This window comes from Phalacrocorax carbo, chromosome 1 (genome assembly GCF_963921805.1).
Source record: "Phalacrocorax carbo chromosome 1, bPhaCar2.1, whole genome shotgun sequence".
In the NCBI taxonomy this organism is placed as follows: domain Eukaryota; kingdom Metazoa; phylum Chordata; class Aves; order Suliformes; family Phalacrocoracidae; genus Phalacrocorax; species Phalacrocorax carbo.
In genome coordinates, this window is record NC_087513.1 from 209929007 (window position 1) to 209952878 (window position 23872).

At 52.6% G+C, this 23872-nt stretch overlaps 3 protein-coding genes across 4 annotated transcripts in view; 1 reads left to right on the plus strand and 2 right to left on the minus strand.

Moving 5' to 3' along the window:
- The window catches only part of ME3 (malic enzyme 3), a 130839-nt gene extending 128031 nt beyond the window's left edge, over nt 1-2808 (plus strand). For both annotated transcript variants that reach the window (XM_064441405.1, XM_064441404.1), the window contains 4 exons: nt 167-309; nt 989-1162; nt 1588-1686; nt 2525-2808. In XM_064441405.1, the coding sequence (XP_064297475.1) occupies nt 167-309; nt 989-1162; nt 1588-1686; nt 2525-2686 (578 nt within the window). In that variant the 3' untranslated portion in view covers nt 2687-2808. The remainder of the gene's footprint in view (nt 1-166; nt 310-988; nt 1163-1587; nt 1687-2524) is intronic.
- The window catches only part of PRSS23 (serine protease 23), a 289202-nt gene that overhangs the window by 189496 nt on the left and 75834 nt on the right, over nt 1-23872 (minus strand). The gene's annotated exons all lie outside the window — the stretch shown is intronic.
- FAM181B (family with sequence similarity 181 member B) lies at nt 20423-22594 on the minus strand. Its single transcript, XM_064441406.1, has one exon. The coding sequence runs from the start codon at nt 22393-22395 to the stop codon at nt 21283-21285; it is 1113 nt and encodes a 370-aa protein (XP_064297476.1). The 5' UTR covers nt 22396-22594; the 3' UTR covers nt 20423-21282.

Here is a 23872-nt window from a genome sequence, read left to right on the forward strand (position 1 = left end):
TTAATCCCACTGTAATACGAGAAACATTCCCACCTGCATCTCCAGACATGGAGCCTGTTCCCTCTCACAGTTAATCTACCGGTAAAGCCATTCAAGAGGGATCAGCACAATGCACTGAAGTCAGACAGTCGGAAAGCACTGTCTCACTCTGCTGTTGTTGTTTTAGGTGTCGCAGCCATTGCAGGAGCTTTCACTGAGAAGATTTTGAAGGACATGGCAGCCTTCAATGAGAGGCCCATCGTGTTTGCCCTGAGCAACCCCACAAGTAAAGCAGAGTGCACGGCAGAGCAGTGCTACCGCCTCACCGAGGTACTGGAGCTCAGCGTAGGGAAGCTGGGTGCTCCGGGTACGCTGTGGCCATGACTGTGCCCAGGAAACCACAGTGGTTCATGGTGGGCGGACAAGTGGCAGTCCCTACCAGCCTGAATTCGTGATCCTCTAAAGAAAGCACTTGCCTCCTTCATGCGCAGCTGTTTGAGGTGTCCCATCCTCCCAAGTTACTGTCCCCTGTGTTTTCCCACCCTAACTGTGTAACAGTTTCATCACCAACTCGGGCCTAATGTTACTGAAGAGTTGTTGTCATGTGGATTGACTTGGGGTGAGAGAAGAGGCTTTGTCTCACTCTACCCTTTGCCTCCCCAACACCTGCTGCTGGCTAGGGCAATCACACAGCCCCCAGACCTTTATCCCACACGAGTCCCTCCTCACACTCAACAGATGGTTGATAGTCTCCTTCTCAGCAAGTTCAGAGCACTTGCAGTTGGGCAGGGCAAACACCTAGTAAGTGCTCAGTGGCCCTGCTTATGGCCCTGGGGATCAGGCTCTCCAGAAGTACCAGCTGGAGATGGCTCTGGTGGAGACACGCCTCACTGGCTGGCTGGAGATTTGCCCACTTGGTCACAGAGTCCCCTGAGTGCAGATCATGGCAAGCTGTGGAGATGTAAGGTGTCTCTTCTGATTTTGGATGCCTCTTCCTCTTTCTTATCAGGGACGGGGAATATTTGCAAGTGGAAGTCCATTCTCAAAGGTAACCCTGCCCAATGGACAGACCTTCTTCCCTGGCCAAGGAAACAATGCCTACGTCTTCCCAGGAGTGGCACTCGGAGTCATCGCCTGCGGAGTCCGGCACATCTCTGACGATATCTTCCTCCTCACAGCAGAGGTTTCCAACTGGCATTTAACTAATGTTTTTAAAAATATTGTAAGAGGCACAAGCACCTACTTCAAGTATTTTCAAGAACCTGGCCTGGGGCAGTGCCTTGAGTGGAAATTGTACAACCTCAGCAAAAAGCCTTTCCTGGTCTCAGGGAAAGCTCGTTTCCATCGCACCTACACAGGTGTAGGAGCCATGACAGAGTTCCCCTCATTCTCCACACATGATGCCCTGGCACAGCACTTCCATCATTCTGGCTCCAGTTTTAAGTCTGTAATGAAAACATATACACATGTGTACTTTGAAGAGTTCAGCTGTACCCATTGAGAACTAGTCCCGACTCCACCACTGCTGAGGTTTCAGCCACAGGTCGTGTAATGCTCGTGGCTGCGGTATGTGCTTGAGTCTGTAAATGACCTTTCTCTCCTTTCTAGTCTATTGCTGCCGAGGTGACAGAGCAGAATCTTGCAGAAGGAAGACTCTATCCCCCCTTGGACAGCATCAGAGAGGTGTCTCTCAAAATCGCTGTGAAAGTGAGTACTCATTTATTTCCACTTTCTATGGTAGGGAGGGCAGGAATTGTCTTGGCATCATTCTTGCTTTGTGTTTTTTTAAATTCAACTTTTTCTACAGCCTAAAGCAACAATTCTCAGGAATCCTTCCACCCAGAATTGCTGGTTTGATTTCTACCATCATTAAATCCCAAATGTGAAAAATACCTCCTGATTCTGGGTGCCACACAGCTCGCAAAGCTCTGCTTTATTGCTTGGAGCTGTGAGTGCTCAGCATTTCAAAAAATAAGATTTAGGGTCAAATTCAAACATGACACAAGTTGCTGAAAGATTTTAGGTTCCAAATTGCTATTTGAGAACCTCTCCTCCTGTATTTGATAGGGGCCTAAGTACCTGAACTATTCCAGATCTGGGGTTGTTGTCTAATTGTGGGCTTGGTGCCTGTGTACACCAAATCAGTAATTCCTGTTCAGGGGACACCCACTGAGAGTCACACTGGCCTGCGAGGCGTTACTGATGGATGCACAGCATAGCTGAGGAGCGTAAGGGGGTGAGCGGAGGTGGTCAAAGGGCTGCTCTCCTCCTTTAATTGCACACTCCAAGCATTTTGCCAGGGCAGTGGGGTGTGCATTTCTAAGCAGCCAGTAATTGCAGGCAGCTTGCATTCCCTCACCCAAGGAATGAAGTGCAGCTGACTCAGGGCATTGCACAAAGAGGAAAAAAGCAAAAAGAGAACACAATTTTAAGGGGAGAGAGCGGGGAAAGAGGGAAAATACAGCCAGGGCCAAACTGCAGTTTGTTTCAACTTCACAATGTGCCAACTTTATTTCATCAGCTCATTTTGCTTATCTTTTTGCAGATTGTTGACTGGGCCTACAGGCATGGTCTTGCTTCTTGGTACCCTGAGCCAGCAGACAAGGAAGCCTTCGTGAAACGGCTCATTTACAGTCCTGATTACGATTCGTTTGTTATTGATGATTACAGGTGGCCCCCCGCAGCCATGCAAACACAAGATGTATAAGTTTTTGTGAGAACTGTTTTCTCATTTTTTCCATCAGTTCCCATGGTTCATATCGTTGCTGATATAAATGCACCTCCAGGCTTGCAGAATGATAAAAGTAAATGAATCCAAGTAGTTTTTTACTTGCTGCTGCTTTTTTTCCATGGGAGCATATCAGTGGGGAATAAAACAGAGTCCAAGCTGGGCAGTCAGTACTCCAAGAGAGGCAGACTACGGCTGCAGCCCGTCCCAGTTGATCAGCACTGCCTACTGCTGCTTGCTTAACGTACTGCCCAGCTCTCAGCTCAGCTGAGAAGCTACCTGGGCCACAGAGTCCCATTCCTAGTGGGAGTGCCTGCGGGAACCTCGGAGCCCCACTTCCATGGTGGCAGCGTGATCATCCCTCACACGCGACAGCCACACTTTGCCAGTGGCACTCTGGATGTGGTGGGAAGCATGCACATTGCCCTGGGAGAGGTGCGCACTTGGGCAGCGCTACCCACTCCTGCTTCGAAAGTCAAGTTTGGGGAGTCTCATCCAGCCCAAGCTGGTGCATGGGCCACATGGCCTGGCACTGTCCTCTGCCCCAACCACTTGGAAGCAAAACCCAAAACCTCCCTCAGCCCCACAGGGACAACAGACTCCCTCCCCTCTGCAGTCCAGGCTGATCTCCAAGGGCACAGGAGCCAAGGGATGCACGGGGAGGAGCCAAGCTGGAGACCAGGTCACCCCCAAACCTACACACAGCTGCCCACTGCATCACTGCATTTTCTGCTGGGCACTGCTAAGGAAGCTGTGCCAGCAGCCAAAGGCTCTCCTGGGGGGTCTCCCTCTGTCACAGAGACCCAAGGAGTCCTTCCCTAGCCCTGCAAAATTGTCATGCCCCGCTAAATACTACCCCAGTGGGATGATGGTGCTCAACACAAAACCCAAATACAAGATGAAGCTCAAGGCCAGTGTTTGAATAACAAATCTCCCAGGCAAAACATCACTAATCACTGCAGAGCACAGCAAAGTACAAAAAACAACACCAGTCTTTAACATGTACTACAAAAACATGAGCGTGGTGCAGATCGGATAAACTAATATTGAGAACATGAATCAATGCTATGACCAGCATCTGTTATTATCTCAAACCCTTCGTGCCCCACATTGGGCACCAAAAAGGAATGTTGTGGTTTAACCCCAGCCAGCAACTGAGCACCACGCAGCCGCTCACTCACTGCCCCCACCCCTGTGGGATGGGGGAGAGATTTGGAAGAGCAAAAGTAAGAGAACTCATGGGTTGAGATGAGAACAGTTTAATAATTAAAATAAAATAGTAATAGTAATAGTAATAATAACAATAATAACAACTACAATAACATAATGAAGAGGAAAATAACAAGAGCGAGAGAGGTGTGAAACCTGGGGGGTGGGGGTTAAAGCCCAAACAACAAGTGATGCAACCGCTCACCACCCACCAGCCAATGCCCCCAGTCCCTAAGCCGCAATTGCTGCATTCCTTGGCCAGCTCCCCCCAGTTAATATACTGGGCATGACGTCACATGGTATGGAATATCCCTTTGGCCAGTTTGGATCAGCTGTCCTGGCTGCGCCCCCTCCCCTCCTGGCTTCTTGTGCCCCTGGCAGAGCATGGGGAGCTGGAAAAGATCTTGACTAATATAAACACTACCCAGCAACGACTAAAACATCGGTGTGTAATCAACATTATTCTACTAAGTCCAAAGCGCAGCACTGTGCCAGCTATGGTGAAGAAAATTAACTCTATCCCAGCCAAAACCATGACACCCCTACATGGCTCTTTGGAGGCAACGGTACTCCTGGGACCTGGGTACCTTCAGCCCCAGCTCCCCTGGAGGTAATGGCTGCTTTGGGGGAAGTCTGAAAATGCCTTCCATAGCTGGACCCTTCTCCCTGTAAGCGTCTGAGCCATTTCTCATTGGACTCCAGGAACAGCCCAGGGTGCTGAACAGGCTCAGACACACGTGCAGTGATCCCAAGAGCGCGTGGCCCTCTCCCCATATCATGAACTGATCGCTGTTACCGTCTGTTGTTGGTTAATGACTGTAGGCAGCTAAGTACCATAAACCAGCTTGCTCACTCCTTGGCAGTGGCATGGGGAAGACAACCAGAAGGGTAAAGTAAGAATACCTCTGGGCTGAGGTAAAAGATTAATAGATAAAGCAAAACCTACAGACACAGAGGCGCTCCTAGGAGCCAGCTCCCACACCACGTGTTCTGTTAGGCTCTTCCTTCCTCCTTGCTTCTCCCTTCTTTTCCTCCACCTGCCCCTTGCATGTCTGAGGAGGCCCTTCCCCAGCAGCTCTTCCAGGTGCTACATGGAGCCCAACCCTGAAAACCAGAAGACAACAGGACCCGATTTGTGGACAAAGCCTTTCTCCAGCTCCTCCGAGCAGTGGACAAGGCCTGGTGCTACCAGCTGAGCTGAGAGAAGCTGCTGATGTGATCAGCAGCCAGGGGCTGCGGAAGCAAACATACTCACTTGAGAAACATGATGACATTGCCAGAGGCTGTCTGGGAAAGGGCGTTCTTTCAGCCTGATACATCCGAACCCATCGCCCCTGGCCTCTGCAGGAGAGGCAGGTGAGAGCATTGCCAGGAGAGGATCCTGTTGCCAAGCAAGGCAGCCAGCCTTCGGGCTGTTAAGGCAGAAAGCTGCCCACTGGCAGAGCTCCCTGCCCTCAGCGTTAACCCCTCTTTATTAGCAGCAGGAGCTGCACAGCGAGCACCTGCACCCGGGTAATGACAGTCTGGCTTTGTGCAAGGGCAAGAGGCGGCCGTCTTGAGCAGCAGATGAGTCAGACCCACAAGGAGAAGTCAGTGCCAATGGCCTCTCAGGGCACCTCCCAAGAACCCATAGCAGCGCTGGCAGAGGGAGACACTCACGCTGAGGGGAGATTTCAGCAGGTGGCTCGTGCCATTGGGATGCAAACAAAGCCCGTGGAAAGCCGCATGTTTATTTTGTTCTTCCAGAAGCGCAGGCAGCCAATGTCCTTGAAGATGAAGTCTACGTCCTGCTTCTTTGCCAGGCTGTAAGACAGAAAAAGCAGGTTCTCTTGAATGGATCACTGCATTCCCATGTCCCAGGGAGCGCAGGCGTCAAAGGACACTGAGGCATAATTCAACAGAACAATTGGAAGAGCACCTGGGGAAAAAACAAGCGAGGAGCAAAGAGAGGGAGGGTCAAGCCATGCCCTTGCCACAGAGGGGCCTCTTTTTATCCTCCGGATTTGTCTGATATCTGTCATGCCTTGTGGGGCCAAGGCCAGCCAGAGAGACAGCAGTCCCTGCCTGCCTCTCTGAGGGCAATGATACTCCTGGGACCTGGGTACCTTCAGCCCCAGCTCCCCTGGAGGAGGCAATGGCTGGTTTGGGTGGGAGATGTCTAGAAGTGCCTCCCATGCATGGGCCCTTTCCCTTTAAAACTGTTCCATGTGAGCCTGGAAATCAGCCCAGAGACACCTCTCCTCTTCTGCTCTCTGCTGCTGCTCCTCAGTGTTCATGAAATATGAACACCAATGACACAGGCACATAGAAGGTGCCTTTCTGACTCCCTTTTGTCCATCTCAGAGAGGTCTCCATCTGGGCTCTGACTCTTGCTGTCCTCCTGCCATCCCGCAGAGGCTGCCCTCCCATGCTGGCAGTGGTCTGCAGGCACGCAACAGGAGGGGTCTCCCCCTCAGCTTGTGCTCACCGCAAGGTTACCCACGCGTGCAGCAGCCGGCGCGGCTGCTGGAGGGCCGTGCGTGGCACGGAGCCGTAGCCCCGAGCTGTGCTGCGCAGCTGCGGCCTCAGGCCCAGGGTGCTCAGATGCAGGCCTTCCTCTGGGGACAGAGGCCAACACTGACACTCCTCAGGGGAGACGCCCGGGGGTGGCCATCCCTCCTCTCCTGCCACTTCCATGAGACAATGCTGGGTGGTCCAAAATGCTGGCATAGGTTCCTAAGGGGGGTCCTTGCTGGGGAAGAGGGCAAGAGAGAAAGTTATCTAGTGTGGGAAGAAGTCCTGCCATTGGTGCTTCTCCTGTGCCTGCCACAAAGACGGCTTCTCCTTGAAAAAAAAAGAGCCTTTCCCTAAGGCTTCAAGATCTCTCTGGCCTTGGGCAAAAGAAGCAACTGGGGGAGCAATGCCATGCTACAGGGAGGGGTCAACACATAGTTCAGGAAGAAGAGTGCCTGGCGAGCCTGGACAAAGAGGTGCTTGGCACAGGACACAGTGGGGAAGAGGTAGAAACCTCTGTACTCACTGTAATGGTTTATGTGACAAGGTTTTGGTAGTGGAGGGGCTGCAGGGGTGGCTCCTATGGGAAGAGGCCAGAAGCTGCCCCCATGTCAGGTGGAGACGGTTCCAGCCAGCTCCAACATGGACCTGCCACAGGCCCACCAGCAACGGTGGTGGCTCCTCTGTGATAAATTATTTAAGAAGGGGTAAAAACTGCTGTACAAGAGCAGCTGGAGAGAGGAGTGAGAATATGTGAGAGGAACAACACTGCAGACACCCAGGTCAGTGAAGAAGGAGGAGGAGGTGCTCCAGGCACTGGAGCAGAGATTCCCCTGGAGCCCCATAGGGGACCCATGCTGGAGCATTCCGTTTCTGAAGGACTGCACCTGTGGAAAGGACCCACGCTGGAGGAAGAGCTGTGGCCTGTGGGAAGGACCCACATTGGAGAAGTTTGTGAAAGATTGTCTTCTGTGGGAGGCACCCCATGCTGGAGCAAGGGAAGAGAGGGAGGAGGGAGGAGCAAGAGAGATGAAGTGTTGCGAACAGATTGTAATGCCCATTGCCCATGTCCCTGCACCACTCACAGTGGAGAAGGTAAAGTCAGGAGTGAAGCTGAGACCAGGATGAAGGAAGTGGTGGGGAGAATGTGCTTTTAGATTTGTTCTTATTTCATATTACCCTACTCTCTTTTTAATTGGCAATAAATTAAATCAATATCCCCAACTGAGTCTGTTTTGCCTGTGATGGTAATTGCTGAGTGATCTCCCTGTCCTCATCTCAACTCACAAGCCTTTTGTCATAGTCTTCTCCCCCGCTGTCCTGTTTACCCTTGCCGCTTCTCATGGGGAATGGGCTCGGTCCTACTGCCATAAGCATTTCTGCACGGAGTCTGGGAAGGTGCATCACGAGGCAATTCCTTATGTACACTTGCACCAGCACCGCTCCTGTGAAGGTCTGCATGGGACGCCTAGAGTCCATCTCCCAGCCCAGCTCTGCTGATCAAAAGTGGCCTCTGAGCACTGGCATTCTGGGATTGCTGCAAGACAATGCTGGCGCTCTTTGGCTCTTTTGTGTCTTATCACAAGGGAAACTTCATTCCCTTACAGGGAGTCCTTCTGTCTCTGGCATTCCTGCTCCCAGCCAGTTTCACAGAATCATAGAATCATTGAGGTTGGAAAAGACCCTTAAGATCATCAAGTCCAACTGTTAACCCAACACTGCCAAGTCCACCACTAAACCACTGCCCTAAGCTCCACAGCTACACATCTGACACACATCCAGGGATGGTGACTCAACCACTTCCCTGGGCAGCCTCTTTCAGTGCTTGGAAACCCTTTCAGGGAAGAAACTTTGCCTAAATAGTCAGTCTAAACCTCCCCTGCTGCAACTTGAGGCCATTTGCTCTTGTCCTATCGCTTATTCCTTGGGAGAAGAGACCAACACCCACCTTGCTACAACCTCCTTTCAGGTAGTTTTAGCTCAGCTATTGTGATGATAAGGTCAAGTGCTTATGGGTAGGGATGAGGGGGAAGGCCAACACGGCAGATATCCTGCTGGGGGTCTGTTATAGACCACCCAACCGGGATGAAGAGGTAAATGAAGTGTTCTACAAATGACTGGCAGAAGTCTCATAATCACTAGCCCTTGTCTGCTGGAAATTCAACAGAGAAGAAACAGTCTAGGAGGTTCCTGTAGTGTGTGGGAGATAACTTCCTGTCACAGCTGGTAAACGTGCCTACCAGGGGAGGTGCCTCACTTGACCTCCTGTTCACAAACAGAGAAGGACTGGTGGGAGATGTGGCAGTCGGAGGCCGTCTTGGGCTTAGTGACCATGAAATGACAGAGTTCTCGATTCTTGGCAAAGTAAGTAGGGGGTCAGCAGAGCCACTACCATGGACTTCCACAATGCAGGCTTTGGCCTGGTCAGGGCACTGGTTGGGAGAGTCCCTTGGAGGCAGTCCTGAAGGGCAAAGGGGTCCAGGAAGGCTGGGCTTTCTTCAAGAAGGAAGTCTTGCAGGCGCAGGATCAGGCTGTCCCCAAGTGCTGCAAGACAAACCAGTGGGGAAGACGACTGGCCTGGCTGAACAGGGAGCTTCTGCTGGGACTCAGGAAAAAAGGAGAATTTACCACTTTTGGAAGAAGGGGCAGGCAACTCGGGAAGAGTGGCAGGGATCTTACTAGGTCATGCAGAGACAAAATTAGACAGGCAAAAGCCCAGCTAGAACTCAACCTGGCCACTGCTGTAAGGGATAACAAAAAATGTTTTTACAACTACATTAACAACAAAAAGAGAGCCAAGGAGAATCTCCATCCTCTATTGGATGTGGTGGGGAACATTGCCACCAAGGACAAGGAGATGGCTGAGGTACTAAATGCCTTCTTTGCCTCAGTCTCTAGAAGTCAGACCAGTTATCCCCAGAGAGCTGCTTCTGGTAGGGAATGATGTGGAAGAAGACCTGATCCCAGCTGTCCCCCTGCAGCCCAAAGTCCATGGGCTAAAACTCATGGATACCAAGTGGAAGGGGGCTGTGCTCCCTGCACCTGGGGGCTGGGAGCAGGCAGAGGCAGACAGGTTGGCAGCTCAAGTGAGAGCATTGTTCTCTGCTGCTGCAGCTCCCTTCCCTTGCAGGGCATCCTGGTGAGGATGCTGCTGGATAAGAGAAAGGAAGCCCTGTAGGAAGACAGGAGCAAGAGCAGAGCTATGGAAATCCCAAGGGAGACTGCAGAGGAGCTCCTGCCGCGGGCTCCTTCCCACTACCAGCAGCCACTTGGGCAACCAGGGCCCTGGGCTCTCCCCACTCCACGGCAGCAGCAGGCTTTGGCTCCTGCAGCCCTCCCCCAGACATCCCTCCCTGCGGGGGAGGGCGGTGGGTACTCCAGTGAGATCTCTGGCTGGCACCGCCACACTCAGGGATTCTCCAGGGGGATCAGGTGCGGGGCTCCAGCTCCTCCAAACCCATAGCCCCTGCTTCCTCCCACCCAGCACCTGCAGCCAGAGACCTTGCTCTGTGTCTCTGTAGCTGCTCAGCCAAAGGTCTCTGCCCCGGCCTCGCACAGCACCCCAGCACGGTGCTGCGTAGGTTCCCCGCCAGGGGCTGGGACAGGAACATAGACTGTTCTACCTCCACAGAGACCGTCAGGGCTCCCGCAGGCCAGGCACACACCCGAGACTGTGGGGGCTGAAGGGGGCAGGCAGGGTTTCTTGGTCTCCCTCACTGTACCTGACCCTTGAACCTATTCTTTTTCGCTCCCTAGCGCCTCTGAGAAGGTCTCCCGGTAGGACCAGCCGGAAGGGTGCCAGTGCCCCCGGTCCTGCAGCTGGGAGAAGAGGCCGGGGGGATCAGCGCTGCCCTCTTGCAGCTGTCAAGCTGTGAGCAGAGGAGGGGAAAGCACTGCCCAGGGTGAAATCCCACTGCTGAGGGAACAATAAAGAGAACAGTTCAAACAGAAGGTTTTTGCAATATATTTATTTGGAATTACTGCAAAAGGAAGACGGCTTAACAAGCCCCCACGCCATCCCACAGGATGAAGCCAATGTGTGAAGTAACATGGCATAAAAAGTTGCCTGAATGGCCTTTCCTGTTTGCCAGGAAGGCGAGGCGGACCCTCCATCCCGCCCCAAGCAGCTCTTTGTCCAGGATCGCCAGGCTCTCTTCTTCCCAAGCTGCCCACTGACCTGCCCCCGTAGCCTGGCAATGCTCCCCATCTGTTCTCATGGCCAAGGCCAGAGAGGTCTTGGAGCGTTTGCCCTCCTTTGCGTTCCCAACGTGTAGGATTCAAAGTGAACCACTTGAGGGCTGTAGAGGACTTCTGTCCGTAGCTTTCGCCTAGCTGAGACAGTCCTGTCAGTGGTGCATCGCCTTTTACCGGGGACTTGGCAGTGCCAATGTATATTTTTTTTCTTGTCTGATCATGCAGAAGAAAAGCCTCCTGCAGAGGCACTTCTTACTGAAAGCATGAATTGCTGTGTTGCTTCCTTACAAGACATATTAACTAGTAAAAGAGATTAACTCAGTGTAGGAAAACCACAAACTGAATATTATGGGACTATTAGCTGTTGTCTGCTTGTGTTTTGTTTTCTAATTGAAAGTAAGGACATTTATAGCCTATCATTGTGGATTCCTCTGTTTGCTCCCCCTTTTTCTCTCAGCATCAGAACAAGTCCTTTATTCCTAAGCTGTTCTTTTTCTCTTCCTTTGAAAAATGAGATTATTTGAATCCAGTGATTAAAATAGCATAAATACAAGAAAAAGATATCAATACAAGTAATAATATGGCAATAGTAATATCTATTTCAAGCCCAGAAAGGATCACCACGGCATCCTAACATGATGCTAAGACCAGCGATTGACTGATACCTGCATGACCTCTGCCAGAGAAAACCCTTCACTTCTTTGCTTAGTCACTCTGGTCTCTCCTCTTGTTTAACAAAATTGGATCTTATTTATAATCCCAGCTGGTCTGGATTGCTCAGGTAGCACTTGTCCCATAGTAAAATACCCTCTTCCTTCCCTGGCAGGGCCCATCTATCAGCCAAGCCAGCACATTGCTCAGGGCACTCTGCCGCAGGCCATGGTACTGGCTAGTCCCCAGCATGCAGGAGCCAGTGTGTGGCCCTGACAACCAAAGGGTCTCTGAACACTGAATACAATAAAAATAAATTATATCAAGGCCAGGCCCACATTCCTCTGGCCTGACTTCTCCCAAATTCCAGAATCACAGAATGTCAGAGGTTGGAAGGGACCTCTGGAGATCATCCCGTCCCACCCCCTGCTTGAGCAGGCACCCCCAGAGCAGGGGGCACAGGAACGTGTCCAGGCGGGGTGTGAATGTCTCCTGGGAAGGGACTCCACAGCCTCCCTGGGCAGCCTGTGCCCCTGCTCTGGCACCCGCACAGGGAAGATGATTTTTCTCATATTGAGGTGGAACTTCCCGTGTTCTAACTTGTGCCCGTTGCCCCTTGGCCTGTCATTGGGCACTACTGAAAAAGAGCCCAGTCCCATCGCCCTGACACCCACCCTTTAGATATTTATAGGTACTGATGAAATCCCCCCTCAGTCTTCTCTTCTCCAGGCTGAACAAACCCAGGTCTCTCAGCCTTTCCTCATAAGGGAGATGCTCCTGTCCCCTGATCATCTTCATAGCTCTCTACTGGAATCTCTCCAGTAGTTCCCTGTCTTTCTTGACCTGGGGAGCCCGGAACTGGACACAGCACTCCAAATGTGGTCTCACTAGGGCAGAGTAGAGGGGGAGGATAACATCCCTCGACCTGCTGGCCACGGTCCTTTTAATGCACCCCAGGACACTGTTGGCCGCCTTGGCCACAAGGGCCCAGTGCTGGCTCAGGGTCACCTTGCTGTCCCCCAGCACTCCCAGGTCCTTCTCAACAGAACCTCTTTCCAGTAGTTCAGCCCCCAGCCTGTACTGGTGCCTGGGGTTGTTCCTCCCCAGGGGCAGAACCTTGCACTTGTCCTTGTTGAATTTCATGATGTTCCCCTCAGCCCAGCTCTCCAGCCTGTCCAGGTCTCACTGGATGGCAGCACAGCCTTGTGGTGTATCAGCCACTCCTCCCAGCTGGGTATCATCAGCGAACTTGCTGAGGTTACACTCTGTCCCTTCGTCCAGGTCATTGATGAATATGTTGAACAGGACTGGACCCAGCACAGACCCCTGGGGAACACCACAAGTGACAGGCCTCCAGCCAGACCCTGCTCCACTGATCATGACCCTCCGAGTTCTGTTGCTGAGCCAGTTCTGTCCACCTCTCTGTCCACTCATCCAACCCACACTTCCTTAGCTTGCCTGTGAGGATGTCATGGGAGACAGCGTCAAATGCCTTACTGAGATCAAGGTAGACAACATCCACTGCTCTCCCTTCATCGACCAAGCCAGTCACGCCATCATAGAAGGCTATCAGGTTGGTCAAGCACAATTTTCCCTTGGTGAATCCATGTTGACTACTTCTGATAACCTTCTTGTCCTTTACATGCCTGGAGATGACCTCCAGGATGAACTGCTCCATCACCTTTCTGGGGACAGAGGTGAGGCTGACTGGCCTGTAGTTTCCTGGGTCCTCCTTCTTGCCCTTTTTGAAGATTGGAGTGACATTTGCCTTCCTCCAGTCCTGTCCTCCATGACCTTTCAAAGATGATGGAGAGTGGTTCCGCAAGAACATCCGCCAGCTCCCTCAGCACTCATGGGTGCATCCCATCGGGGCCCATGGATTTGTGAGAATCCAGTTTGCATAGGTGATCTCTGACGCAATCCTCCTCAGCCAAAGGAAAGTCCTCCTTTCTCCAGATTTTTGCTCTCTCCTCTGGGGGCTGAGAAGCCTGAGGACCAGCCTTAGCAGTGAGGCTGAAGCAAAGAAGGCATTCAGTATCTCTGCCTTCTCTGCACCCTGCATGACCAGGGCCCCTACCTCATTCAGCAGTGGGCCCAGTTTCCCCAGTGTTCCTTTTACTGCTGATGTATTTGAAGACGCCCTTCCTGATATCCTTGATATCCAAGAGGGCCTTGGCCTTCCTCATAGCATCTCTGCATACCCTGACAACATTCCTATATTCCTCCCAAGTGGCCAGTCCCTTTTTCCACATACTGTGAGCCTCCCTCTTCCATTTTTGTTTCTCTAGAAGCTCTTTGCTCATCCATGCAGGTCTACTGGCTCCTTTTCTTGACTTCTTCCTCCTACCGATGCACCAACCTTGAGCTTCTGCCATGGTTTAGCCGGCAGCTCAGCCCCACGCAGCCACGCGCTCACTCCCCCACCGGCAGATGGGGGAGAGAATCAGAAGGGTAACGCTCGCAGGTTGGGATAAGAACAGTTTAATAATTAAAATTAAAAGAAACAACAACAGAAATGCAATGTAAAGGAGAACAACGAGAGGCACAAAGCCCTGGGGGAGGGGGGAAGGGAGGGGAGAGGGGGAACGAACCGCCGAAACAAACCGCACGCACCGCAGCCGCGCGCCGCCCGCCGACCCGACGCCGCTCCCGAGCCCCAAACTGCCCCCCCTTAATGTACTGGTCACGGTGTCACGTGGTATGGAATGAACCTGCCATTGGCCAGTCGGGGTCAGCCGCCCCCACCATGGCCCCGCCTCTCCCAGAGGGAAGCTGGAAAGGTAGCCAACCCCCCACAGGGAGGAGAATTAACCCCTTCTCAGCCAAAACCAGCACAGCTTGGAAGAAGTCATCCTTGAATATTGTCCAGCTCTCTGGGACCCCCCTGCCTTCCAGAGCCCTAGCCCATGGGATTCCTCCTAGCAGGTCTCTGAAGAGGCCAAAGTTGGCTCGCTTGAAGTCCAAGGTTGTAGCCCTACTTGTTGCCCTGCTTCTACCTCGCAGGATCCTGAACTCCACCACCTCATGGTCACCGCAGTCAAGACTACTCCCAACCCTCACATCCTCAACCAGCCCTTCCTTGTTCGTTAGTAAAAGGTTGAGCAGCACATCTCACCTCATTGGCTCCTCCTGCTCCACCTGCACCAAAAAGTTATCAGGTGGCCTGTAGTAAACGCCTACAACAGTGTCACCAACTTTTACTTCAGCCCTTGTGCCTGGTGTTTCTGTCAGCTGGCTCTAGCCCTGAAGGGTCATCTAATCCATTAAAACTATTAATCACAGACTTTTGGATAAAATTCATGCTATCTGGTCATCACGTTGGGGCTTAGCACACCATGTGTGCTCTTAAAAGCAGCCACCCGAAATTAAACATCTACCCTTTAGGTCATTTCCTGAGGCTTCTTCCTCACAAGCCTTGACTCCATGTGCAAATCGAAGACGTGTGTTTCGCTAGCACTTCAAGGGTGTGCTGACCTTTCAGTCCTGAAAGGAAAATCTTGATAAAATCACTAATTAATGACTGAGTTTGAATCATTTGTCCCAGATATGTGGATAAACAAAGAAGCTAAAGGTCTGGCTATTAAACGGGAAAGAAAGGGGTTTCTTCATAGAACAAGCTTGGCTGTTCAGATACCTAAAATGGTGGTAATTGATTTATATTCAATTATTTGAGTGCACAGAAGCAATTATAGCTCATCTTTAAAGCCCAGTTCTACTGTGAAGCGTTACTATGCAAAAAATGGTTCCTTATTAGTTACCGCTGATGAAAAATGGTGGTAGGAGGATGGAATTTCCCTTTTATTTAGAATTCACACCCAATTTTACTTATCTGATCTCTGCTTTTTTGTGTATTGAGAACAACAGGGCTGTTTACTCCAGGCCTAATGAATCTAGCTGACAAACCACTGACAGGGAAAAGACCACTGGAACTGGGAGGGGATTTGTTGACAGAACTGTAACACTGGCTGGTATTGTTCAAACAAGAGATCTGTCAGGGTCCAGCTCAGCTCAGTTACCCAGGTTGTGTTCATGTAGTCGGCAGTCAGAACAAGGAACGGTATCTTAACCTGTAACTCCTGCAGATTGGTTCAGGAAATTGCTGAGATTTTCAGAGATCTCACAAGTTCAGGATGAACCCTTTTTTTAACTGTTGGAAGGGAAGAGTACTATTCCAGGTGCTCAGCCTCAATACCCAAAGAAGCACTCCAGGTAGCTTAGGAGCTCAACACATCAAAGAGCCACAGGAGGAGAAGGACATATTATGTGTGCCATACTAAGGGAGGGTCCAGGATAGCTCTCAAGGCCACCCTGGAGCGTCGACTCAGCCTGAACCCTCAGTCATGACCCGAGTACACTGCGCACAGGCTTGAGCTCTTCACCACAAGGTTTGGAGGACTCCCTACAGAAAGAGCCACGTCTGCTACATCTGCTACATGTCATTGAAACGCGTTGTTGGAATCACTCCCTATAAACTCATTCTTTACTTTGCAGTGTAGCAAAGTCTGTATCACAGTCTGCAATTAAGAAGATGAGAAGAGGCAAAATCTGGGCCACCCCTCTCCTGGGCCACCACCCCTGGTCCAGCAGCCTGTATCAGGCAGGATTCTTTACACTTGAAGAGTGTCTTGGCAACATCAAATTAAAAATCATTCACTGAGTTTTCACCACTGTTGAGGCACACAGAGGTTTAAGCGGTAGGCCTGTATCTTCTATAATGCTGAACACAAAAAAATCGGTGCCCAGCTCCTACTCAAGAAGTTGTAAGCAGTCTGTAGTCCCTATCTATAGCTATTAGTAAAGTAATACAGTTGTTACCCAGCATCTCAGGTTTGCCTCACTCCCAGCCTGCAAGCAGATTTGCTTAGCTGAGCTGTGGCTCAAACGGCTGAGCTGAACTCCAGCCGTGCCCAGGCTAATCGGTATGACACCCAGTTCACTTCAAACCATCCTTGATGATGGACTTAGGCACTGAGCGCAGGCTGGAGTAACGGAGGCACAGGTACACTTCCCTCCAGCCCCCACTGCTAAGGGATGGCACCTATGGCAAAGAGGCAGGGTAGCAAATGGGGACAGTCACCTCTTCACCTGGCACAGCAGGCTTTGCCAGAACTTGTTCAGCAGAGGCTGCAGAGTGAATAACAACTAGCTGCTAAGACTGAGGCAGTCTAAAATGCCCACCAGGAGATATCCTAAGAGACAAAACATGCACTAACAGGAGCACCAGAGCCTGTGGCTACAAAGCTTGCATCCTGTCCTCCCTCCCTTTTTACGGACTGATCCACATTTGCTTGCATGCCCAACATTGCCGGGGAATACCTGGAGGAAGCACGCGGTAAAGCGTGCAGTTTTTAGCTGCCTCTGGGAGGGTCACAGAGATTTCATAAATAAGACATGATTCCCCCATCTCAGAGAAGGAGACATGAAGGTTCATGTGAGAAATGCTGCGTATTCCTCAAATCCTACACTGGCCAATTCAAGCAATTAAAAGTATTTCCGATGGACAGCAATGCAGTGATGCTGAGTCTGTGTTGTCTGGACAACTGTGGGTCTGTGGACTACAACCAAAATAACCACAAAAAATGAGCCCTTGACAGTACATTCACATTTGATATGTTCCAAAAAGCATAAAAGGCTAAAAACCTCCAGTCTAGTGAAGCAGTTCTGTACCATTAAAGGAGGGGAGTTGCCACGGACAATCAAGGTTACAGTGAGGTATCGAAAAATATTATAAAACACAGAAAATAGAAGTTCTCCCCTCACCTGTCGTAACATCACCTTTCAGCAATCATCTGTCAATCTTTACCCACGCAGATTATGGGAGAGGGAGTCACTATAATACACTCTTTTACTCTTTTATGCAGGTGTGTTACAAAAACCATCGGACTTTAAACAAGTGTTTACCAATCTTAAAAAGGAGAGATGAGTTTATTGCAGAGAAGGCAGGCTGCAGCCTCCTTGGTTGACGTAGAGCTATCCTGAACGCATTCCCAACTCTCTTTCCATATAGTCAGGTTTGTAGGCTTGAACTCTCACTTTTCCATCTTAATGGCTTGCACATCACCGCGGAGTTGCTCCACCACCTTTTTCCTCCTGTTGCCAGTGGCTGCAGAACAACCTTCAGTTTTTGCAGTTGCCAAAAGCAGTTTATTCAAAAAGTCAGAAAACAAAAAGAGTTTACAATAAACTTCTGCATCTTTTTTACTAACATTGTTTGAACAACTCTGTAAGCTCATCGAAGCTGACTCATCATCGACGGTCAGGCTGTATTAGAGCAGTCCCAAGCTCAGGTGATTAAATAGTTAGCGAGCCTGTTTCAAAAGCCCATCCAGGAAAATAAAGGAATCTTTCTGCTTTGGAAAAGACCCAGACTGTTTAAGTCACAAAATATTGAGACACAGTAATGCCATTCATGGTGAACCCTTTGTTATTCTTCAGTAAATCACCATTAAGGGAAGGTAAGACTCCCCCACTTTAAAAGAGAACAAAGGGTTCTCGTTATTCCCCTTTATCACCTTTGACTGCATATAAAAAATTATGAAGATGTGTATGCTTTTCCACCCAAATCTCCAGTAAAGTAGGTAATATGTGTAAAATGCACCGGCAACAAAATGGAATTTAGTATATCTGGGGAACTCAGAGCAGGCTGTGTAAAACAAAATAGTTTGATAGTCTGACCTTGATCCAACCAAAGAGAACCTGCTTCCTTTCAAAGGGACACACGCCTTTTAAGACAGAAAAGCTAGAAAGGATCAGCTTTAGTTCTCAGGGACAGACTCCTTGTAAAAGTGCACCAGATAACCCAAAATATCTTGCTCAATTACAAAAGGTTTTATTCTTATTGATGCTTAAGAAGATGCTTTTCAGTGTTTCAGTGGAGAAAGCAATTTCCCAAGGGTGTTTCTAAGTGAGACTCTTCTGTGACATTTTCAGTGCCTGCACTATTCAAACTGGGGGAAACAACCGCAACAAAAAGAGGCCACACATGCACAAAGAAGATAAAAGATGCAGCTCCGCTAGATGGCAACCCCTGGTCTGGTCGCGGTGCCCTCGCCTCCTCTGCAGCGCGGAGAGGAGCTCCAGCGCTCCTCGGGAGTTGCACAGAAGTCCTTTGTCTGGCCTGTGCTGTGGGAAAAGCCGCCGGGATCACCCCAGCCATTGTTAGCTCCTTTCCAGCCCTATCAGACTTCCCATACCAGGTACTCCTCAAATACATCCTCTGGCAGAAATGCAGCAGTACTTCAGAGAATACCTATACTACATGTTTCTTTTCTTTTTTTTTTTTTTTTATAGTGTAAGCTCCTATGAACTGAAAATCCCCTTTTAAGGCACTATTGCAGAATAGAAGCTAAGCTGAAAAAACAACCGTAGCTGCTGCCCAGTCAGGCTGACTCCTGGAGCCTGCCCCCAACTCTCGCAAGCCCACGAAGAAGCCTCCCACCCTGGCAGCACCTGGAGCGGGCTGCCGTGACGTCTTTATACCGGCCCAGCCCTCCTGACACCCACAGAGCCGCTTCTCCCACTGGTTTGAGACAACATCGAACCCAAGAAGGCTGATGACACTGCTGGGCACCGCAGCTCACCGCCCACAAGGGAGCAGAGCAACCAACGAGTGAAAACCGCCGGGAGGTCAGATTTGTGGCACTTCACGGCTACTTGGAATAGAAGGGTGAGGCCTGTGGGCAACCAAACGACTCAGGTTTGCAATGTCTGCGTAGCACACCCCAGAGCCTATTCCTTACCTCTTTTAGGCTTTTTTCAAGCAAGATCTCACCGAAGTCTGCGAGACAGCTGACAAACAGTATGGCTGTAAAGTCTTCAGGATTCGGTGCCTGGTTAATACAGATTTGCATATGGAGCTTGTGAAATAAATAAATTGCTCAGTGAAAACCTAAGTGAAAAAAGGTGTTATTTTTCCTTAGCAGAGACCATTGCATTATCAGCCTCCCCTTCATTAGCTCAGCCTGCTGAAAGCACAGGGCTCGGGTGAGAAACCTGGGCAATAAGATATATATTAGCGCTGCACCATCAAGGTGAAATACTCCAAGCAGCTGCCAATAAGTGCCACAAATTCAAGTTTGAAGCAGTTGCTAAAGAGAAAAAGCACCTCCCCAACCGAAATAACCCCCCAGCCGGTCTTGCCTGGATAATCACAAATGTAGTTTTACGCAAGCTCTGCTCGGAGCTGGCAGCGCGCTGCTTGCGAATGCAAACTCGTGCTCTCTTCACTGGGAGGTTTGGCAAGGAGAAGGCGGCAGGGCTGAGCTCACAAGAGCAGGACACTGTCCTGTCATCGAAACCAGCAGCGGGGCAAGATTAACTTAATTTGTAGCTATCTTGGCTGGCCCGGCCACCCACTGTTCCCCGCACACACTCCTGTGAAGCTTAGTTAAATAAACTACCGCAAAATTACACTTGAGAAGTGCGTTCCCTCAACAGCGCTCAGCTATGACACACTGGAGCCCTGCGGACATTCATCCACGGCGGTTCCCTTCCACGCAGCTTGTGGAGACCTTGGGCAGCTTTGGGGGAGGGAAGAGGCAGCGTAACTTACAGCTCTTGCTGTTTAAAAGCGAAATGAAGCTGGTTTCTGAAACAAGGTATCTTGTGGTTTATTTCCAGAAGATCTCGCTTCACCCCTCGCGACAACCTGACCCCAAGTCTCTGGGAAGTTACATCTCGGCTGATGAATGAAAAAAAAAACCCTTTTACCTTTCACGCTAGCTTTTAAAAGACAGAAGGCAGAAGGATTTTTCCCCACCACGGCGGGTAAAGCCTCAGGCTGATCCGTATGTGGATCCCGTTTCAAAAACAAACAATCCACTCGGGGCTGGCGGGGAGCCAGGGCGCGGGGTTGCCGTTTAAGACTCCCATCTCAATAGGAAACCCCCGAGTATTTTGATCTGTTTTCATAACTGTAACAATTTTCATCCCTTGGCTCCGTGGCTTATTATCATTTCCTTCTTTCTAGTAAGTTAAAGAACCAGCCGGTACAAATGAAGGCAAAACAAGCACGGGTCGCTGTGGATAAAATACGGCATTTCAAAAGGTTTAGAAAAGACAAAAAAATACTGCCCGTCTTAACTCCTGCCAAGAAACCATTACGGAGGGTGGAGGCGCGGTGAAAGCCCCCTGAACGCCGCATTTCCACAGCAGGAACAACCATAGGTCTTGGATCTATTGTGTAGCTTTATTTTTATAAGACCTATCATAGACTCTTTTACATAACTTAAATGATTATCAAATAATCTCCTGTACACAATGAGACCGAGCCGCGTTGCTTCCCGAGCTTTGACACATTCCTGGAAGAGATCCAACCGTCCGTAGGAATCACATCGCCGCAGCAGCTACAGTACATTTTTGTCCCGAACTTATGCCGTCAATTAACTTACGTATCGGTGTAAATCGCTGTTTGCAAGATCCTGCAAGACATTGTTAAATTTCAGGGCACTAAGTTTTGGTAGCAGCATTTTTAATTTTGCTTGTTTTTTTTTTTTTTTTTTTCCTTTTTCTCCTTCTCGCCTTTGTGTCCTCAGCCGAACATCCGCCGGCGCTCGCGATGCAGGCAAGCGCGGGGGAAATTTTAACAGCAGCGCAAGAGTTGACCGAGTTTTACTTCTCGACTGCCATCGCTCGCAGGTTGGTCACGGCTGCCTTCGAGGAGGGCGGCCCCCGTCGCGGCATCGCCTGAGTCAGGCCCACCGAGCTGCAGCCGCCTACAGCGAGGCAAAGCCTGACCCCTAAGGAAGGCTAAGGGAGGGAGGTCACGGCCGCTAGAAAAACACCTGAAGGAACCCAGTATTTCACATTTTATTTGCAGCGCCTCCCAAACCGCAGGAGGAGGCGAGTGGCAGAGCGCCGGGCCGAGCGCTGCGGGAGCCGCGGTCTCGGGTGGGTGCGCGGGTGGGTGCGTGGGGGGCGCAGGCGGGCCCCAGCCCCACGCGCGAGCGGCGGCGGCCCCGCGGGGGGCTCCCCCGGGGGCTCCCCCGCGTCCCCCGCGCCGGGCGGGCGCCGAGCCCGGCGGCGCTGCCCTACAGCCCGGAGAAGGCGGCGCGGTGGAAGCCGCCGCCGTACTCGTAGGGCAGCTGCGGCGGGGGCAGCGGGCACTCGGGGAAGAAGGGGGCGAACCCCGCCGGCAGCGGCCCCCCGCCGGGCTCCTCGCCGCCGCCGCCGCCGCCGCCGCCCGGGGCCGGCTCCCCGCCGCCGGCGTACAGCGGCCGCAGCGCCTCGGACGGCGCCTTCTTAGGCGGGCTGCAGGGCCCGGCCGGGCCCCAGGGCGGCTCGGGGTAGAGCAGCCCGCCCAGCAGCGGGTGGTGGGCGGCGGGCAGCGGCGCCTCGTACAGGCCGTGCTCCAGGCCCAGCTCGGCGGGCAGGCGGGCGGCGGGGAAGGCGTCCGGCGGGGCGGCGGGCTCGGGCAGCAGCGCGCCGTACTCGGGGCCCAGCAGCTCGAAGAACTCGGCCGCCTCCGCGCCGCCCCCTCCGCCCTTCTCCGGCTCCTTGGCGCCCGGCGGCGGCCCGCGGGCGGCGGCGGGCAGCGCCGGCTCCGTGAAGAAGGAGGGCGGCAGGTTGCGGTCGCGCAGCGGCACCTTCCGCGGGCCGCTCCCCCCCGCGCCGCCGCCGCCGCCGCCGCCGCCCCCCGCCGCCGCCCCGCCGCCCCCGGCCGCCGCCTCGCCGCCGCCCGCCGCCCCCCGGCCCGGCTGCAGGGAGCCGAAGAGGGCCGCCAGGCTCTTGCTCTGGAGGCTGCTGGCCGCCTGCGAGGCCTCCCGGCGCGGCGGGGGCTTGGCGGGGCAGGCGGCGGGCGGCGGGGCGGCGGCGGGGGGCGGCGGGACGGGCGGCGGGGCGGCGGCGGCGATGATGCCGGTGCAGCGCTTGATCTGCTTCTGCAGGTACTTCCGATGGTTCACCTTCCGCTTGGACTTCACCGGCTTGTCCAGCGCCAGCTTGATGTTGCTGGAGGCCGAGTCGATGAAGCTCAGCAGGTCCCTGGTGGCTTCTTTAAAGTCCCCCGCGTCGCCCCCGCCGCCGCCGCCGCCGCCCCCCTCGTAGCCCTTCTCCAGGTCCGCGTAGCCCAGGAGGCCGCCGGCGGCGGGAAAGCAGAAGGAGAGGAGGTGGTGGGGGCTGAGCAGGGCGGCGGGCACGGCCATGGCCGGCGGCGGGGCGCCGCCGCCCCGAGCTCCGCAGGGCTGCGCCGGGCGGGCGGCGGCGGCGGCGGCGGGGAAAAGGCGGCGAGCGGGGCAGGAGGAGGGCTCAGGAGCGGGGCTGGCCCCGGCCCTCCCCGCCTCCCCGCCGGGCGCCCGGGGGCCGGGCCGGGCCGGCTGCACCCACCCCTCGGCCGGGGACACCGGCAGGGCGGGGGGCGGGACGGGCAGCGCCGCGGGGACAGGGACCCACACCCCCCGGGACAGGGTCACACCCCCCGGCACGGGGACCCACACCCCCCGGGACAGGGTCACACCCCCCGGGAGAGGGACCCACAGCCCCCCGGGACAGGGACCGACACCCTCCCTGGGAGAGGGTCACACACCCCCGGACAGGGACCCACACCCAGAGCCAGCTACACCGACATCCCCATACCAGATGCCCACACCCGCTCTGGACAGTGTCCACACCCCCCCCGGGCCCTGTCAGTGTGATTCCCATCTCTGGGGTGCAGCCCCCCCCCCCCCCAGCACTGTGTCCCGCTCCTGCAGCGGGCACAAAGCGTGTTCCCCCACTCGTGGTCGGAGCCGGCGGGGCTGGGTCACCTGCACGGCTCCAGGTGCAAGGGCACGGAGACATGCCCTTGCTCTGACACCACCGGGATGCAAAAGCCTAAATTAATTTGCAGAAGGTTTTTTTTTTTCCCCGTGCTCATTGCTATGCACGCTACCCAGCATCTGGTGTTCTCCTGGTCAGTCAAGTCCTGAGAAAATCCAGCGCTGTGATCCAGTAGAGATTTTAAATGACTGGGATGCATTCAGTTAAAACGGAAGAGTTTTACTTGTGCGAGTTTAGTGAAGCAGCGCTACAAATTTCCCATACAGGCGGTAGAAAAATGGGTGAAGCGGCTACCGAAAGTACTGGTGACAGCTCCTGAAGGAACTGTCCTGTCTCTTCTGGGAGTAAAGAGGTATTTGGTTGCTTTTCCTTTAGAAAACTTATACACTGATGCAGAACGACCTCAACCCTTTGAGCTCCCGATTTATTTTCAGTGATTTTCTATGTCCAAACATGACAAAAAGAGGCATCTGATTTTGACTGAAGTAAAGTGAGTTTTCTTGGTCTGCATCAATTCATTGGAAATGCAGCAGTTTTGTATGGGAAGGAAAAAACAGAAAGCAAAACTCTGCAGAAGAAAAGGGAAACGGGCTCCTAAGGCTGTCCTTAGCGGTAAAAAAAAAGGAAAAATCAGCCAAATCCACCTCACTCTGGTTTCAAACACTTGTTGAATGCAAAGCAAGTATTGCGAGGAGGATAGAGGCATGTTTCACGAGAGGAAAAAAAAGGCTGAAAATCCTCTACAAAACAAAAACACTGATTTTCTTGGTCTCTCACCTGCACCTGAGCCGGCCTGAGCAGGGTCCCATCGGCAGGCAGAGCCTCGCGGCCCCAGGCGCAGCCTTGGCTCTGGTGCCGGCACAC